The following is a 20,425-nucleotide window of genomic DNA, read 5'->3' on the forward strand; positions in this document are numbered from 1 at the left end:
GTTGTCTCAATTGAGAAATCGACTCAGCTGCGCTGGCAGGACAGAGGGAAAGATAAAGACAGAGAGACCTGAAGACACTAAGAGCTCCAACAAACCTCCTCTTTCTACCTGGGAGCCTTTCTACTGTGCTTTCATACTCCCGTTCACATCCTTTTTGTCTCATGTTTGTTTCCACCACATATACTGTGTCATGGAGGAAGCCGTCAAGCACTAAAACTCTCTTTTTAATCCATAGCTAAAGAAAACTTTTGGGTGTGGTGGCCTCTCTTGGGAAACTATTCTAATTTGGCTCGCTCTACCTGTTCGTTGACAGTGGAAACCCTACACCACAGTATCTTTTTGTCCTTAAAACTACTTTGAATTCGTCAAATCCACTTTCTTACATCAGCTAACTTGTCAGTACTCACCCAGCTGTGCATGCAGCCGTCCCGATGGGAAACAGGGCAGATCCTTTTCATCTGACAGTGATTATGAGAAACGGATGAAGGAGGGATGGAGGGAGGGATAGAGGGAGGAGAGGACAGAAGAAGAGTTTTTTGTTATATTGCCAATGCTATCGCTCAGCACTGCAGCCAGATGACGGGGGTTGTCTGGCTGTCTGAGTCAATGTCTGAGTCGTTATCCAAGATAGTGTCACTACCAGGGTGGGACTGAAGCAGAACACCAGGGGCTAGATTCATAAACAATGTGTACGTACAAAAATAGCATGTGCCTTTACCCGCACATAAACTTTTTATAAAACTATTTATAAAGGAGGAACCCCACGCATTCTTCAGAGCAGGAGACCAACACAGTTTTAGCTGAGACAAGTGAGAATAATATGACAAGAAGACAAAATAAAAGCTGAGATACAATATGCAAACAATGTTTTAGGCGTTTCTACATATTTTTATGGTGAACTGTGGGTGTGTAAATGAGGCTCGTGCAAAGATTTATAAAACAGAATCAGCTTTAAATATCTGATGAACAGAATGCACACGTTTCTGCCCCCACATGCAGTTTTAGTCATGAGGCTACACAGATTTTTATGCATCTGGCCCCAGAAGTTGGAGCAGATGATGGGGGACATGATTTGGTTCCGCGCCATCTCCCTTTTGTGAGAAATGGGCACGATAACTGACACAGTGGGGATGAAAGTGACATGTAATTATGTGTTTATCACTAAGCGGATGGTTAGTTTCAACAAAGCCCTAAAGGTAAATCCAGCTCGAAGCACAGGTTATGAACTATGGGGTCATAAAGGTAACATGAACTCTGACTTTCCCCTCTGGTATCATCTACCAACAGGTCCAGCCAGGTCCCCACCAACAGCTGCCAGAATTCAGCCCTCAGTACGGAGGGCCACCAGAGTGGACAGAACAGCTCGCCCACTGGGCGTGTCTAATACCAGGACACACAGGAGGGCCCCCCAGTCCTCCTCAGGTCCCAGGCAGCCTGAGAGAGCATCAGTGGGAACTCCCCCGCTGGAAAGGAGAAGGCATCACACCAAGCCTCAATCGGACCAGAGAAACCGAAACACACCCAAACTAAGTAAGGGGACTCACATTTTACACTCTTAAAAGCTCAATGTGTAGGATTCAGGGGGAAAAATAGGCAGAAATGGAATATATATAAAATTTATAAAATTTTGAAAAGCAAGAGACCTCTGCAGATAACTCAGCTCTTGGAAAAATCCTCTGAACAATGAACACTGTGGGAATTTTAACCAGGAGACATTTCATCTGATTCCAATTTGCTTTCCTCACTGCTACATGCCACTATACCCTACGAACTGCTCCTTTCACTGCCAAATTTCACTTTAAGTAAAACATGATCCTGAAAAAACTGGCAACCTCCAAGTTACATTTTGTGAATCATGTTTTTTTTTTCTTTTAATGTATAAATTTTGATTGTACTATCTTTAGTGTCCATAGTGTAAACCCTGGCCGTGCCTGGTATCCTTTTCTATTCATAGCATCTGAGTCCGTTCATGTGGTGTCACTGCAGGCACAGAAAGCCCTGGGCCGGAGCGCACCCGCCAACAGAGCCGTCGCAACCAAAACAACCACAACAGGTACCTGCAGGATTAAAGAGAAACTTTTTTGCTTTGTAAATATGTTAAAAATAGCTTTTCAATATCCATTTAAGTCAGAATTTTTAATATTTGGTTTTCATGTTAGCCAGTATATAAGAATTCAGTGACAGACCTTTATCTGAATTTAATTATCTTAAAGGCTATTTCAAAAAGACCACTTCATCCAGGATATCAAGTACTCACTGCGGGTTGCCTTGAATTAGTGAAATTAGTGATTTGTTGCATGCCTTTATGGTCAACTAATCCAAAGACGTTATACATGCATTTTCACTGAAACATTACAATATAAAACACTTCAGCCAAGGAGCAGCGCGCCGAGTCGCGTGTCTGTGCATGCATGTGCGTATAAGCTGCCCAGGCACGTTAATCCGCATTGCATGAGATTTTTTGTATTGACATATTTATTTTAAATTCTAATGTTTGAGTGAAAATGCATTTGTTTGGAAAGTCCAGCAGCCAACTGGATTAAGGAGACTTGGATTTTTACTGCAGAAGTTGTGTGAGAGTTCGTAAACAGATACTTCAATATAGTTTGTGTGTTGTTAAACGCAAACTCTGTTTACTTTAATTCAAGAAAAATGTTTTGGATTCTCAGGTTTCAAAGGGTTAATATTGGTTCGGAGCTCGACATGTTTGTCTCTATGCCTTGTGTGTGTTCATGTGTATTGTCTAGAGCCACCGGAGTACGAGGCCAAGGACATCAGTGTCAGGGTCATGTCTCCTCAATCAGTCCTCATCTCCTGGGTTGACCCTCTTGTTGAGATGGGGAAGGTCGACCCCAGGGAAATCAGGTGGGATCCATTAAAGAGTATGTGTGAAATAAAGTGAACTTCAAACAAATATTGAGAAAGAATATTGGGTAAAAGAGATCTCTGACCCTTTCCACTGGAATAAAACATCCTTATTTTCTCTTGACTCAGATCATACACAGTCAGGTACAGGGAGAAGGGTGAGTCAGCACGCTGGGAGTACAAGGACAGCACCCAGAGGAGGATGATGATAGATACCCTGTCTGCTGATGGCATGTATGAGTTCTCTGTCAGAATCTCTCAGGGAGAAAATCATGGGAAGTGGAGCGTCTCCGTCTTTCAGAGGACCCCTGAATCAGGTATGCACATACAGCCACTGCCTGCTGACAGAATATCATTATGTAGGTCGCAATGCAGCTTTGGAAAAGTGATGACAAGCAAGTCAAGAGAAAAAACTATAGAGAGCCAACACATAATATTTTCTTAGATATGAAAAAAGAAATCATGCTTACAGAAAAGAATCCAGCCTTGCATAACTCTGTCAGTTAGCTCATTTCTACCGATTTCCTCATACCACACTTCATCACATCCACTGCCTATTATTTGATATTGGATTCCAGCTTCGGCTGAAGCTCTGTCATGATTGCAGCTTTTATACAATGCCATAGCAGCTCCTGAGCTGCGGTTCATTGAAAAGTCAGCATTTACTGCCTGGCTCACAGCTCTGATATCCATCTGCAGTTCCATACATGATCTCAATGGGAGGTTCCTAAAAATGTATGGCAGCAGTACTTCGCTGAGTTGAAGCCTCCTGGCACAAAATCTCTGTTTTTTCATTCTTTAAGCAGCAATTTCCTCACCCTGTTCCCTCTACGCTGCTTCTGGTTTCTGTCCTGCTGCTCTTCCTCTCACCTCTCACTGCTGTCTTTCCACTCACTTGTTGTCTCCTCACCTGCTAGCACCATCTGGGCCACCAGACAACTTCGAGGTCAAGCCACTACGAGGGAAGGGAACCGCTGTCATTGCAACATGGGATCCACCTGAGGAACCCAATGGGAGGATAAGAGGTCAGGCCAGAAGGAATAAAATAATTCACTTTTGCTAAGAAATCTGTATATTTATTGGGGCTGTCACACAATCCATTTTTAAAATCAAGATTAATTGCCGTATTTCAATAGTTAATTGCAATTAACCCCATTTTTTAATCATGTTTTCAGTTCCATTATTTTCCCCCTTTGGGGTTAATCAGAGAGGAATGTGAAGGCATATCTGCCTCAAGAAACACAAAGCCAAAGTGAGAAAGCATTAAAATGGCAGACAAACCTTTAGCTGCTGGTCAAGCAATTCAAATCCAGCCAACCTACCGTATACTTCCCTGCTAGAACAGCAAACTTTCTGTTGCTTCCCTTACACAGATAAGATCCAGCCCATTCTGACCTCTAGTGCTGAATTTTGCACCAGCTGTATTGCAGCTACTACAGCCCCTACTAAAGGTCCATCTGGAGCTTTGCCCACCCTCCTCTTGGCAACTAGTCTCCTTGTTGTGAGGACTAAGACCATAAAAACAGCAATTAGTTAATTAACCTCTGTATTATGCAGAATACAATGCTACCACAATAAAAGTCAGAAAGACTGGTATTGTGATAGTATTGAATCTAAATTGTGCATATAGTCCCAGCCATAACTATAGAACAAGGTAAAAGATTTCTTGCATGTACTTTTGAAGTCATGATCTTTTGATGATGATGAATTTTGCTTAAACAGCAACAGTTGTCCATGCTCTACCTCCTCACAGAGTACATCCTGTCTTATGCTCCTGCTATGAAGCCATTCGGAATGAAAAGTGTGACATACCGTAGCAGCCAAACTTCAGCTACTGTAGATGGCCTCACACCTGGAGATCGGTACATCTTTAAGATTAGAGCGACCAACAGGAGGGGACAGGGACCACAGAGCAAGGCCTTCAGTGTTGTCATGCCAGGATGTAAGCACATTTGACTGTTAACAGTATGTGTGTGCATGTATGCTTCATGTTTTGATGAATCCTAAATTCATGACATTTTTTTCTCTACTGCCAGCCAGCAGTGCTGCCTCGTCGATTTCAAAAACCACAGACAGCCGCAGGACTATCCACACTCCTTCCAAACAAGATACCGACCATGAAGAATCTGACCTCCAGTCAACAGAGGTGACAGAAGAACCAACCACACCGCCACGCCCTGCTGTACCTGCGAACAGGCGTGTGCGCCCACTTTCCCAGTCACGCTCCTATCACAGCATCTTCTCCTCTGTAAGGGGCTCAGTCAGGAACACAGCGAACAGAGGGTCGTCCAGAGGAAGAGCTCAAGATAGAGAACAAGAGGAGGTGGAAGAGAAAATACCCACAACGCCACCTCCAGTAGAAGAGACAACAACCATGGAGGTTGTGATGGAGACAAAAGAACCAGACAATGACGTTTCCCCTGAATTTGAGGATGAAGTTGAATACATTCAAGAGCTTCTGACTACTACCACCCCCAGCCTCAAAGTGTTGACGCCCTCCCCAACTAAACCTCGTCCAAATCAAATGCCCAGAAGGCCCATTAAGATCAGGGTTCACCAAAAACCATCCAAGGCTGATTCATCTTTATCCACCTCTTCGTCATCTTCTGCTTCATCCTCCTCTTCTTCTGATTCCTCCTCATCATCATCTTCTTCTTCTTCATCCTCATCATCTTCACCTTCTACCACCTCATTATCCTCCTCTTCACCTATCCAAGAGTCAGCAGCCAGTAGAAAGGACTATGTTGCCTCGACATACCCAGAGAACAAGGAAACCTACAATAAGCCCGTCGTGACACATACAAAAACCTCCCCTACAATCGTAAAAGAGACCAACTCCCAGCAGACAGATGCTACATCTACTGGTAGAGGCTCGTCTACAGCGGGTCGCACCAATGGTTCTGGGTTGGGCTCTAGATATGGTTACAGTCGCAGACATCCTGGAATTTTGTTTAGAGGGAACTCAACTCGAATGCTGAATGGTTACAAACCTGCCATCACCTCACAGTCGAATTTACCGAGCAGAACTCCGAACCAAGCTACTTCAAACACACATAGTTCAGCAACATCACAGTCCACTTTACCAGAAAGGACTCAAACCCAGGGAACATCGCATACCTTAAATTCAGAAACGTCCAGGTCCCCTTTAGGAAGTGGAACTCACAGCCAGGCAGGATCAGATGCAAATAATTTTGATAAATCACAGTCTAGGTCTGAAGGCTCTCCAACTTCACACAACACACAGAGTTCACACACATCACCTGAACAAGACATAACACACAGAGAGGGAAATAATGACAATAATTACAGAAACACAGGCGCAGAAGTAACCAAAGTTGAAGAGCCTACTTTAAGTTCCAAACCTCAACCCACAGAAGAGAGAGAAGGAAGGGAGGAGAGCGAAAATGAAAAACGTACGGCTCCTCGTACCAGACTTAGCCCCTCATTTGCTGAAAGGTTCCCGTGGCTAGCTAACCGTTACCCAGGCAGGTTCGGATCAGGGACAAGAACTTCATCTTCCAGGCAGGATGGTAGGACCCCCCTGACCAGGACATCGTCCTCCATTGGGGCTGGCAGACCCGTCTTGAGTCGGACTCCCACCAGGGTCTCAGGGGCCACGGGAGCTGCAGGAGTTTCCACAATACAGGAGACCAGTGAGGATCTGGGGACTCCTGACTCACTAAAGAATGTGGTAGGCACAGGTTCAGTTAAGCCTTTGACCAAAGACAATACAGCATCCAGTGACACTAGAAACCCAACTACCTCATCATCTTCCTCCTCTTCAAACTCTGATTCCCATCATCCCTCAGGTGGACACAGAGACTCAAGTGAAACTGTCCATAGAGGAAGCTCTAATGACAATAGTAACGATCGTAATAAGGATTATCTCAGTGAAAGGAATAGAGAAATAAGTGGAAAACATGATAAAGATGAAGACCCCACAGCAGCCCAAAAGAATCCTACTTCAGCTGAGCCTCACAGAAACGTAGAGGACAATGAAAGTTTGGATACAGGGGTAACTTATTCCAGGGCAAGACCTGTCTCACCATCCGGAGGCAGTCCACCTTATCGTCGTCCAGGTGTGGGTTCAAACGGGAGGGTACGCTCACCTCTGCTGGCTAACAGGCAGTTTGGTGGATCTAGGCTTCCCATTAGACCGCAGCCAGCACAGAACTCAAGGCTGGGTTCTTCAACGTCTGATGCCTCCTCAACATCAACTGACTCTTCTTCTTCCTCCAATCTGCCCCAGCCAGTTTTGACCTCAGATCGTGACATTGGCAGTGGCACTACTGTGACAAAGACAGGGGGATTGATTGAAGGCAGCTCCCAGTCCACATCATCATCCTCAGCATCAAGAGACAACTTAAGGGGCCAGGGAGGTCGATCTCGCTATCCCATCGTCAGAGGGAAACCAACCAATGGAGGACAATTAAAACCAGGAAATGGAAATGGTAAAGTCCATGGGTAAAGTGCATGAGATTAAACGTTGCTGCCACTGCCACGAATTGAATTATTCAAAAGGTGCAAGGAATTGTTTGAGCTAAAAGCTAAGCAATACATACTATGTAGGCTACTACAATTCACTGAAGTAAAATGGTTCTGCTTGAATTGCTTAATCATTAGGTAAAAATGGACGACCCAACCTGACAGCAACAAGTGATAAAGAGTCCTCCCCCTCTCATGGAATCAGCAAGGCCGTTGGTCAGAGGTTTATCACTGGACCTGATGGGACCAAATGGGTAACTATGTGTAATAAATTAATTGTAACCATTGTTGTAATCTTACATTGTGATGAATATTATTTGCATGCACTGCCCTTGGTGCAACTACAAGAGCTGGTTAAAAATGGCCAAAGTCTCCCTTTAAGTGCAGCTAGATAAATAAAATAGACCTTCCAGTTTAATACTAAGGCATTAGCAGATTAAACAGAATCTTTCACATGAGCCCCTGCCTGTCTCAACAGAGCTCCTCTGTCAGTCGTCATACCAAATCCCATATAAAATAAGCAAGGCCGAAGTCAGCCAGGTTGGCTGGATATATGTCTGAACAGGAGGGGGATCAGACACATTTGCCAGAGCAAATAAAACATAAGCTTCTGAGGCTACTGTGATGTATCATGCTTAATTTATAGTTCTATATTTGTGGAAATACACTTTTTCATTTTATTGCTGATGGTTGGAGGAGAAAACACAGACCACTGTCACATCTGTGTGGTATATATGAAGTTACAGATATGATATGGTAATCTTAGCTTAGCATAAAGACAGGAATTGCAGAAACAGTCTGGCTTTGCCCACAGGTAGTTTCTGCTGGTAGATTGGTAACCTCATGTTGAAGACAAGACCCTAGGAATTAACTGTGTCTGTCCAAGAAATAGTCCATAACTCCAAATGACACCCACAACGTATTGTTTTAACGCTTTGCTTGTTTACACGGATAAGACAAACAAGATACCATTGTGAGCCTTGGAGGTGCTGGTAGATGGTGTTTGTTAGCTTTGGATGGAGGCATGCTAGCTGTTTGCCAATTTCCAGTCGTGGTGCTAAACTAGGCTAACAGGCTGCTGTCTTTACATACATATTTGCGGAACAGAGGTTGTATCAGTCTTCTTATCTAACCCACAACATACCCAAATGTTGAATTAATGACTTTGAAGAGCCACTGCTAAATTGTTCCCATTCTAACTGTTGACTTACTGTAAGAAATAGTGCTGAATGCGAGTGCGATGAGGCAGCAGCTCAAATTTAATCTATATAGATAGCTGTGAAGATTTCGTGAATCTTTTTATCTCTCCAGGTGGTAGACTTGGAGCAGGGAGTTCTTATGAACCAGGAGGGACAAATTCTCCAGGACTCCCAGGGTAAACCCAAGAGGGTGGTGCTTGGAGAGGATGGACGCACAATTTTTGGTGACATGCTTCAGTCAATTTTGCGGGACATTTAAGCTTGATCACATATATGAAAAAATGCTTTTTTAAATTCTCATTACTAGCTTATTGTTCAAGACAAAGTCCTAACTATTCTGTTTCCCCTCCTTGTTGCTCCACCCCACCGACCACCAGACCACATGGGCAGCCCTCTTGTAAACCACGAGGGCATGGCTTTGTTTGGCCATGGCCGAGACAGCCGGCCTGTGGTCAACCCCAAAGACAAGGTCCTCATGGTTGGAGGGAAACCTCTACGTGGCCTGGACCTTCCTCACCACAGGACCACCACCACCACCACCACTACCACTACCACCACCACCACAGCTCCTACCACCACACCTGAACTCACAACCACTGAGTGGTTCATAGAGGAGTCTACCACTGAACCACCGTTCCCAACCTGCCCACCTGGAACCTACTCCAAAACGGATGAATTTGGGTATCCGTTGCTGGATCCAGAGGGAATACTGGACTGTTATCCAGAAGGTGAGACTTGCACTGCAGAGAGTGTTTTTAAAGACTGATATAAATAGAGATTTATGCTATAGGAATAAAACAAAATACTGCAGTACCCCAACTTGCAACATTGCTTTGTAAATAATAGCTTTTCCATACAACTGAAGTCAAGTAAAGCATTTCGAGCCAGAATAGTGAACATTTATGAGTATGACTTCACTATAGCTCTCAGCCATATTGTTTGTCATATCCATCTAGGCCAAGGCCATGAGTGTTTCCTGTCTATATCCACAGAGTCCTATAACTGTTCAACTGTGTGTGTCTTAATTGTGTGATCCGGTTAGTCAGTATGTGTGTAGATGTGTGTGTTTATGAGTGACCACAAGAACCACATGGATGTCCCCACATCTGGGGTCTGGTTGTGGCCAAAGTAAGAATGGTTTAAACAAACCATGAGCTATCAGTGTAGTTTCTGAGATATTGTTCTCCATATGACAACAGATGAAGCCCCACAAAAAGCTCAATGTACCGCAAAAAAATATCATTTAAATGGCCAAACTGTCTTGTTATGATGACATACTGTATTCAAAAGTAAACTTTCCCACTATAACAAAATAGGCTATTATGTCAATGATTTTTTTCCCCCACTGTGGCAGTTCTGTACCATACAGTGCGCATTATTTTGCTTCAGGAGCACATATAATCTCAAACACACCCAGCAAACTGAGACAGCTGGAAAGATGTTTCCTTGTAAAGTCTAAAATAGAAAAAGTGGGGCCAGAAGGGATTTTATGACACTTTTACACTTTGTCGTCACACACTTAAAGGGACAGTTCCCCCTCAATCAAAAATACATATTTGTCCTCTTACCTGTAGTGTTATTTATCAGTCTGGATTGTTTTGGTGTTAGCTGTCAGAGTGTCGGAGATATCTGCCGTAGATATGTCTGCCTTCTTTCAAATATAATTGAACTAAATGGCACTCAGCTTGTGGTGCCCCATTATATTGGAGAGAAGGCAGACATCTCTATGGCCGATATCTGCAAAACACTGCAACTCACACCAAAAAAATCTAGATTGATGAGTAGCACTACAGGGAAGAGGAAAATTATGTACTTTTGATTTTAGGGTGAACAGTCCCTTCTAGCTGACTGAGACTAGCAAGGGTTATATTAGTGTCAAATATATATTCAAGCGGGTTTGTCTATATGTGGGTGTTCATGTCTGTGTGTGTTAGTGTGTGTGCCAGCTCAGACATGTGAACATGGTGATGTGGGATTGATGCTACAGCTTGTTCTGCTTCTCTGACAGAGGAGTCCTCAGGAATGGAAATGGACCTCATGATTACAGGGAACATGGTGCCTGATGCTTTAGCTCTTAAGAAAGGTATCGGCTGAGTTTGGCTTTCGGGGCCGACCAACCGCCACTGGGCTGGGACGGACTAATCTGCACTGTATGCTCATTGTGTGTTGACTGTTTGTTATTGTCTGTTTATCTGTCAGTGGATCTGTTTGCAAGCTCTTCCTGTCTCTTCCTCTTCTCCTTGCCTGTGGTCTTCACTTTGTTTCTCTTCTTGTACGTTTGTTTGGCTTGGTCTTGGTTCACGGCATGGGTTTTGGATATTTTCCATTACAGGCTGTTTTTAATCACTTTTATTCCAAAAAAACAGACCATGTGAACTGCATTACTAAGCTCAAGAGAATGCCCTGGCTTATGATATTTGCTGTTCTTGATGTTGCTTTGTAATGTAATAGATGAAGCTCGGCTTCAGCCAAAGACTAACCGAATGGAAAACTGAAGAGTTTGGTTGACGTGAGCCTTTGTACTAATTTCACTACAGGTGTTTAGTCTCTCAAGGTTGCACGTGAGCAGCATTTTCTTTCTTTTAGGGGTTTTGCTACAAAGGACACATGGAGCATTACAGTTTTCTTAGCCTTTCTCTGCCATGGCTCAAAGCTGGTTGCATGTGTGTGGACCATGATGTAATGCCAAGGCTCACTGATGCAGCACAGGGAAAAAACACAGCAATGAAAGCAGAGGGAACTAATTGGATTTCACCCACTGAATCCCCTGACATTTGTCAGCCATGGAGACTTGTGAAATGGTCGTTGTCTTCAACCCCCCCACACACACATACACAGACGGAAAATATGTGTAGCAAAACATTACATAAGAATACAGCTTTGGGTGTTCGGGGAAAATGGGGTTATTTGGAAGTGAGCTCACACATCTGCCCACAATTAATTAAATCGATTTGACACGTATTCCAAAGATTGCGGTACCAATTACAGAGGATTAATGAAACACAGGAGCATGTTATTGAGTTAGGATGTAAATAATATAAATCTGCGTAAATCAAAAGCTCACTGACATATGTGTTGTTGCCAGATGACTTTTTTGTCCAGACCACTCGGCCACCCACATCCACCACAACCACAACCACAACCACCACAGAGATCCCGACTCCGGAGCCAGAGTCTAGACCCTTCCACCACAGCCCGTTGTCTGAGTTTGACCTCAGTGGGAAGAAGAGATTCACAGGTAAAGAAATAAGTGTGTGTTTATGCATAAATGCATGCTCATGGATATTTAATATTGCAGAAATGCTTTCCTCTTTTCATCTGTTTGGTGCACAACTTAAACTTAAACGTCAGTTTATGTCCACTAAAACTGCTTGTTTTTGCCACTGCAGGCTCAGATTATTATTCTGGGGGCTCATTTATGATCAACATTACAGAGGGCCTCCTGTCTGTACTCGTATATATCATCCATATCTGTACATGTTTTCTAAGACCTTACATATATGGACAAAACAGGGCAATGCCAATAGAGATTGTGGTGGCAGTGTAGCGTAATTCAAGCAAGTCTGACTGCAGGAGACGACGAGGAAATTAATATATGGCAGAACATAACATATCAGTATCATATAGTAATATATCGTGAAATTAGTGAAAAGAATTCTCTGCACAGACCTCCACCATCTACAGTACTGCCTCTGTTACAAGAAACATTACTACAACCTCCTCCACCGCCACCTCGTTGGTTGCGTGAAACTTTCAACTCTGCCCTCTTGTGCCATCTATAGGCTATATTTAGGCCAATAAAACTCACCAAAATTGTCTTGGTTAGTCTTTTCACTGTTCCAACATTTACCAAATCTTATCTGGTTGAAATAAACCCTTTATTCACCAAGCTAGATGTGAAAATATGACGGCTCTATACAAACTAAACTTACTGTTTATTTAAACGGAGTCTGGGTTTGGTGATGGCGAATCCTGGTTGAACAAAAAGCTTCTTATTCTTTAACAAAAAGAATCTCTGTCAGGATCCTTTCCATAATGTTGTCAGACACATAGAATAATATTCTGAGCTTGTCAGAAAAGCAAAAAACGATCACTTTTAGCAGAAGTGAAATGATGGTGTGAACTTGTTCCGAGTAGTTACATTGCAGCCTGTTTCTTGCTCTCATGTAATACTGGACCAATTTCAAAAATTGTTGTTCCCATTATTCACTTGGACACAAAACATAAAAAATATGGTCCAGGTTAAAAATACTGGGCTCACCCTTTAACATAATCTTTTCCAGAGTTGCCTTAGGGTTATTCTGCAGCTCTGAACTGAGATTTCAGGTTTAATATCACATTCCTATTATGCATGATCTCTTTTCAAAAGAAACTTTAACCCCCTCAGACAGATTAGATTTTTCTGTTTGTGCCTCTTCCAAAATAAAGCTTTGAGTTTGCTGTACATCTTTAAACTCAGATTTTAAGTTTAATCGCACATTCTCATTAGTCATGATGGATTGCTTTTTAAAAGGAAGTTATCCCCTCAGATAGACAATAAGTTACACTTTGAACTGAATATAAAAAGATCCTCTTACAGGAAGCAGGAGAATATTGTATATTTACATATTTGTTTCATTGAGTTTAGTTGACTGTAAATGTCAGAGAAAGACACATATTATTTTTACCTGACAGCACAATAAATAGCATAAGTCTCCTGCTTAGTCAAAAAACATGACTGTCCGTTCATGTTTGGGGTCTGTGTGTTACATGTTTTTTGTCCCGGTTCGTGAGTGTGTGAATGATGACTAGCTGTGCTGTAAATAACGATAGGCTGAAGGGAGTTCTGTTTTGTTTTGTCAGGGAGTTATAAATTTGGGCCTCTATCTGGGCTTTCTCAGCAATACCTCATAAATATATGACCATCTCAGACTTACAGTAACCATCAGCCAAAAATAGGAAAGATTAATTTTCATTACTGTGTGACTTATTATATCCTCATTTATATCATAATGTAGCTTATTTCAGCTACAGTAAAGCATTAAACTGCCAATTTGTGGAAATATGTGTATCTCTAATGGTTAATTCAAACTGGTTCCATTCATCTGTAATTGGATCATAATAGCAGAGTTCATTGAGGACACGCTATTCGGGGTCTCGCCCCCCTGCTTTCTTTTTATTGTTCCTATGTGCTGACTTTGGCCTCTCATACCATATCACCTCATCGGGTTGCACAAACAGACCGCAATATTCTCTTGACAGGAATAAAAACAGCATCTACTTGACTTCAACCTTCTAAAACGACATCATGTCAGAAGTCTTTTCAATAATGCTATGTTTAATGACTGTAATTTTGGTCATGTTTCAGCTGCTAAAATATCTATTGCAACGTTACAGCAAGACTTTAATAGTACAACCATTTATAGATAAATACAAGGAAGTACTTTTAGTTAAAATAGTTGGAACAAGTCATTCTATGCTCTAAGAGGAAAGTAAGAGATAATCTATTAAGAGTAGTTTGGTTGTCAAAATATAATACTATACTATGGAAAATTACACAAAATCAAGCAAATAAATGTCAAAATAAAGGCAGGCACTGAGCATTTCTGCAAACAATGAATGTTTCTTTACATTTCAACATTGCTGTTGTTACAGAAACTACTTGTTTTTGGTTAGAAAAGATCATGCTTTGGCTTAAAACACTCATTTTACAAAATTTAAAATAAATCTCAGCTGGAAATGCAGCTGATGTCATGCTAAAAAATGCCTGCTTTAGGTGCCACAATCATGGCTGCAAATGCCACTTGCTCACATAAACAGTATTCTGCAGACTGGCAGCTGTCTCACCTAGTCTTCACACCATTCACATACCCTCCACAATCCCATAAAAAACTCAGCTCATAAACATATTATCAGAACTTCTTTAGAAACATCACTACAATATGTATGAAACATGCAGATGTAACATATCTGTGGTTTGCAGAAGAATTCAGTGCCAACATTTGGTGTGAAAGAGCCCAGAATGCCATAACTTTCACTGCGAGCATGTTCCTCGTTTAATGATATGAAAAAAGTCCATGAGTAATGGTTTCACTATCAGTCATTGACAGATTAAATGCAACCTGTCATTGTTACTGTCATATTGGTCGTTGTGAGAGACTCTTTAAAAGTAAAGATTAATGGCTGAGTCTTTATCAGTGCAGTGTCAGCACTATCAGTGTCTGCTCCAGAAGCAACAGCGGGACATTAACGTGTCTAACTCTGGACACCATCTATCTTTGTAAACAATGACTGTCTTGTGATCACACACCTCAAATACATGTGCAGCCATCTGAAAGCTATTTCTCCCCCTGAGATAAAAACAGGCAGGAGCAGAAGAGCAGTGGAAATCATAAAAGTTTGGGATGCTGACTGCAGCAAAGAGACTTCCTCTCTCCCATTTATTAGTTTAATATATTCTAGGTCCACTTCAGCAGCCTGCCAGTCCACTGACATGCTTTGCATGAACTGCCTGACAGAGACTTCCCCTTGGTCTCTTCATCTGTCCAGGCCTAGTTAAATGAATCTAGCCCGAGGAAAGACGTGGGACAGAGAGTATTAACTAATAATTCTTAGCAGTAGCGTGAATCTGCCTGACAGTAAGATCCAGATGGATGGAGTTTGCCACATTGGTCTAAAAAAATGACTACCAGGATATTTGGATGATTCAAATGCTAATTTATGCCTTACTAGACTGATACTAGAGTCGACATTATGTGAACTGTCCTGATACTGTTTCCCAGTGTCATCTGATCCACGTCTGGCTCACACACGGCAGTTTTCGTCAGTGTTTTTGGATTTGGCTTTTCAACAAGCAGAAGAAGACAGACAGAAGAACACATGAACAGAGCAAAACATCTGGATCCTCTATGTGTTCATGAGCCTGCACTGATCCTGGACATGTGGATACAGAAACGCAGCCTTACAAGCACCCTGTGTATAGACAGACACATAAATCTGCTCACCTTGACGACAGATCATGTATCTCTGTGTTTGAGTGCGTAATACGTAAGCCATATGACTGCATATACACAAACAGTAGGAGGTTGTGACAGCCTAAGCCATACAGCCTTGCAGACTGTGTATTTATTGTGTAGATTCTGACACGTGTTAGACTCTTGGCCTGCGCAGTCGGCCAATCATCTGGGGAGGTGGGAGCAACTCCAGGCTCCAGTGGTTCCCTCCAGATCCCAGTCAGACTAGGAATTGTGGGATATCTGAAGTATTCACAGCTGTAGGTCCAGCTGGCATTTCTAAAAACTTGTTAAAAACAACCAAAAAGAGACAAAAAGGGGGGAAGAGGAAACAAAGAAACAACAGGGGCACATTCATGTGAGCCACCACGCCTCTGTTTCCATCTTAAAATAACTATGAACACATCACAAATTATTTAAAAATGACTGAAAAAGTCTAACAAAAATGAAATTAAATAACCTGGAAGAGGTTTCAAATTCCGTGTTACATACCAAAGTTTGTGCAATTAGAATCAATTTACACTACATATTTGTGTTCATTATAAATTGTCCTTTAATTGTAATTGAAGTAACTTCTCCTTTCAATCATTTTCTACTGTCTTCAGCTCCCTATGTGAACTACATCCAGAAGGACCCCGCTGCTCCTTGCTCCTTGACGGAGGCTCTGGAGTATCTTCAGGTCGATGTCCTCGAAAACTTGTTGGAGAAGGACAGTCTGGCAGTCAATCAGAGACAGCCTCCCAAAAACAAGCCTCATAACCTCACTGTAGTCGCCATGGAGGGCTGCCATTCGTTTATTATTCTGGACTGGGGCCGCCCGCTAAAGGATGATATGGTGTCAGGTAAGAAATGTTTTTCTAGACCTTGAAGAAATACTTCACATACAAAATGATCATTTGTACATCCGTTATTAACCCTGAGTTACAGTGAATTTTTAAAGAAAACTATTTTTCTCACATGCCTCCACATTAAAAAAAATATCCAAAGACAGAAATGTTTGATGTGTTTGAGTAAAAGGCAACTGCATTCATCAACAGCATTTGTTTACAAAAACAAATTGTGCAGTATAATCAGTCACAGTTATCCAGTTGTATGCTTCAGTATGTCCCAAACACATGCATTTTAACAATAACATTACAAATAAAAACACTTATACATATAAGTAGCATATGGGCAAATGCATGCATTTGAACTCTGTTGGTGCTTTCCATTGAGCAGAGTTCAAACGCATACGCTTCCCTAGGTACAGTACCCGCCTGTGCGTGACACTCTGCTATTGTTAAATACAGTTGCCTATGATTTCAATTCATCAGTTCTTTGTTCACTGGAGGCATGCAAGAAAAACAAAGTTTTCTTCACAAATTCAAAGCAACATGGGTTGAGGCATTGATATACCAGTCTCACTCTCTGGGTACACACTGTGGCTGTAATCCTGCCACTGATCAGCTTTCTTGGTTGTCATTCTCCCTCACTTGCGCTTGTGTCTGGTTGGCAAGAGCTAACTTACCATGAGCACTAAGACCCGACACTGAGCCGTAAAATGTTCCAAACAAACTGACACAATACCAAAACAGCTTGACTCTATCGTAAACCTGTTAATAATCGCTAGGTAACGTTAGCCATATGATGCCTACAGTTAGCCCTGTCACTGTGTTGTGTCCACCCCGGCACTATTTTGAAAGGGCACCATAATTGCATCTTGTGCTTTGCGCTGCCTAGTATGATTGTGACTGGTTTAGAGAAACAAAAACAAGCCAGAGTTGGGTTGTTGGTTTTTTTGTTGTTTTTTTTTCACTTTATCAGAATAGTAATAGCTTACTGTTATTCAGGGTTGTTCTCAAGTGCTGACACAGCACTATGGAGATAGGTCTAGCTATGCCAGACTATTGAGATGCAACTGCTTGTTAAAATAAAATCACACCCTCAGTGTTTAATTTATCGTGTATTTATTTGTTCAAAACTGTATGATTAAGTTTTATTTCTCTGCTGTGACAATACCCCCCGACATTAGTGCTCTCCAAGAGGTGTGAATTCTTGCTTTAAACTCTCAATAGTCAAGATCTAGCACACATCTAAATGAAATGTACAGGAAAACAGCTAAATAAAATGCAAATTGCTGTGTTTCTATTCACTACTTTTACTCAAATATTAGGAGGTGATTCATGGAGACTGATAGTTGGTGAGGCTAATTCTCAAGTGGCGTACCATAAACCACTGCAGAAAAAGATGCTTCAGATTATAAAGAATGTAATGTTTGACATTTATGTTTGTTTCATGTATAAATCGGAAGAACGTTACAGTCCACATATATCTGATTTTTCTGTCTCTGTTTCATCAGCCTTTCATCTGTTGTGGTTTAAGTTTAACATGTTACCAAAATCCCTCCTGACTCAGACTTTAGGAACTTGTTCCATCAGTTTATTGTGAATAAATCATAAAAAAGACTGTGTCGTACACATGGAAGTGAGCTTCTCAGCTCTTGCAGAGTTTCCCAAGAAAAACCACAATTCTTTTGACCTATAAAGGGACACATGGGGTAAAAGGGGACAGAGAAGAGATTGAAGATAACAGCAAACTGTATGAGACATGGTGGACTATCAGAGGTAGCAGTCTGGCCAGCTTTGAGAGGCAGTGCATTTTCTTTGGCAGAAAAATACAAGCTCCTGGTCATGCTGTGGGCTGGTCCATCCACTGATGTGTAAAACAGATATTTGGTCTTTACTGTTTCTGGTGTTTTCTTCCCCTGTTTCTTTCCATCTGCCCTCCTTGGTGTTTCCTCTTTGCTCACATACCGACTGGACTGGACATTTTTGCACCCAATTACTACTTTCTCCTATTTCAAACACTTAACTGTGAATTTGTTTTATCACACATATCATGCTGAATTCTAGGAACTAATTTCTTTTAAGTGCTGCAATGCTGGTGTTCTGTGACGGTATGTTTGATATGAAAGATACATTGGACAAAATTCAAAGAACTTTTAAACTTTGTATTAACTTTTTTAAGGTGAACTACCTTATAAACTATTTCAGTATTGCCAAGATATACAGCAATACAGCAGACATTATCTGATACACACACATGTGGGTACAGTTCACACGATGGACAGATTACTGAACAAAGTGTCCCAAAGTGTCAGCAACAGAAAAAGACCACATAGAGATACATAGAAATTGCAAAGACACACAAAATAACTTCTAAAGGGGCACGGCAATCACAAAGAGACACAAAATGACTACAAAGAGACAACAAATGACCAAAATAGACACAAAATTATCTAAAAACCCCAGCATAACTCAACTCAATCTCAAATTAGCAAAATGACCAAAAGACACAAAACTACCTACAAGAAAAACACAACATTATACCAGTGACACAAAATGACTACAAAGAGACACAAAACTGACCAAAAGACACCAAATGACTACAAGCAGTCACAAAGTAACTACAAAAAGGGGTAAAACGACCTAAAAAAGACACAAATTATTACGAACAGAACAAAAATGACCAAAAAGACACAAAATCACTACAACAACAAAATTATTACAACGCCTAAAAAAAGAGGCGATATTATCACCAAGTCTGCATGTATGTTCTCCAGTCCTATGTGGAGGTGGTGGGGCCATAAATGTCTGTGCCCAGGGGCCCATTGTGTCCATGGTTCACACATGCAGATACACTCACAAGGTGCTGTTTCAGTTATTATAGGGTGTGTTTGCACAAGCACAACTTACGAGTTATGGGTCACGGCTTTCAAAACAAGTGGATGGAAACAGCTGTTAGCAAGTGGACTCGAGAGATGAGGGACACTGGCAAAAGTTTTTAACTGAACCCAACTTCTTGTTTGGTTTACTCTGATGCACTGAGGAACTTTTGCTTGAAGGTTTCAGGGCCAAAAAAGTACATTATTCACTGAGCGTTTTAAGTGTTGCATTTGGCTCACAGGGCAAACTCCTTGTGTAACATTGAAAACATTAATACCTAAAACAGGAAAAGACAAAGTAGGCAAAAGTCTACATACCACTCTATCAAACCTCAGCTTAACAATGTAGAATGAAGAAGGATTGAAAAACCAAAAGAAGAAAAACGAAGTTGCTAGTATTTCCCTTCTCTCCTGTCAGCAGCCAGCTGTGCTGGTGCGGCTCCAGTACAAATAGCAACTCAGACTCAAAAGTCCAATAGAAACAGTTGGTAGTTTGATGTGCGACAGAGCTGGTCTCCATAGTTTTAAAGTGAGTGATCGAGAGCCACGTGACCTGAGGTTGCTTACCGGATTCTAAGGATTAGTCTGCGTGACTGAGAAGTGGAAGAAAACAGACACGCAGGTTGGAGGACAGTCAGCAGAAGAAATGCCAGGGCGGCAGTTTTTCTTCAGAGTTAAACGTACATATATAGGAGACCACCAACTCTCACAAAGTAATTGAAAGCATAAAATAAATGTTGATACTGCATAATCATAATAGGTGATGCAAGTCCAAGGATAATAAAACACAAAAGAAAGCAGGGAGATTTGTTACATTTGGACAGAGCCAGGCTAGCTGTTACCTCCATGGATGTATTAGGAGACCTGGATACAGCATTTGCAGCGGGGCCCTGTTCATTCCTGTAAAAGCTGCTCAGTGCAGATGAAGCCCAAAAAGATTTATTTTCACGGTATCAAAATCACCTGGATAATTGGCACTGCTCTACATCATTGGGCCTTTATACTACCCATGAATTTTTACACACAGCTTGGATTTTAGGCGCTGTAGTAACTCAAATTCAGCCAGTGCAAACCCCAATAAAAAAACATTAATGCTGTAAAGAAGTTACATACAGAGCCTTACTAGTTTCACTAAAAATTGATATAAACATAGAAAATGTCTCCGTCTCTAGCTACTACAG

General features: G+C 41.7%; 1 protein-coding gene across 2 annotated transcripts in view; it reads left to right on the forward strand.

Annotated features, from left to right (window-relative positions):
• Positions 1–20,425, forward strand: part of fndc1 (fibronectin type III domain containing 1) — a 50,592-nt gene that overhangs the window by 20,064 nt on the left and 10,103 nt on the right. The window contains exons 4-16 of one of the 2 annotated variants that reach the window (XM_042504016.1): positions 1,288–1,530; positions 1,955–2,053; positions 2,748–2,865; positions 2,995–3,182; positions 3,783–3,890; positions 4,619–4,807; positions 4,902–7,316; positions 7,489–7,604; positions 8,662–8,773; positions 8,927–9,277; positions 10,558–10,632; positions 11,635–11,787; positions 16,147–16,383. In XM_042504016.1, the coding sequence (XP_042359950.1) occupies positions 1,288–1,530; positions 1,955–2,053; positions 2,748–2,865; positions 2,995–3,182; positions 3,783–3,890; positions 4,619–4,807; positions 4,902–7,316; positions 7,489–7,604; positions 8,662–8,773; positions 8,927–9,277; positions 10,558–10,632; positions 11,635–11,787; positions 16,147–16,383 (4,404 nt within the window). The remainder of the gene's footprint in view (positions 1–1,287; positions 1,531–1,954; positions 2,054–2,747; positions 2,866–2,994; positions 3,183–3,782; positions 3,891–4,618; positions 4,808–4,901; positions 7,317–7,488; positions 7,605–8,661; positions 8,774–8,926; positions 9,278–10,557; positions 10,633–11,634; positions 11,788–16,146; positions 16,384–20,425) is intronic. The other variant, XM_042504017.1, reaches the window with a different exon arrangement.

This window comes from Plectropomus leopardus, chromosome 16 (genome assembly GCF_008729295.1).
Source record: "Plectropomus leopardus isolate mb chromosome 16, YSFRI_Pleo_2.0, whole genome shotgun sequence".
In the NCBI taxonomy this organism is placed as follows: domain Eukaryota; kingdom Metazoa; phylum Chordata; class Actinopteri; order Perciformes; family Serranidae; genus Plectropomus; species Plectropomus leopardus.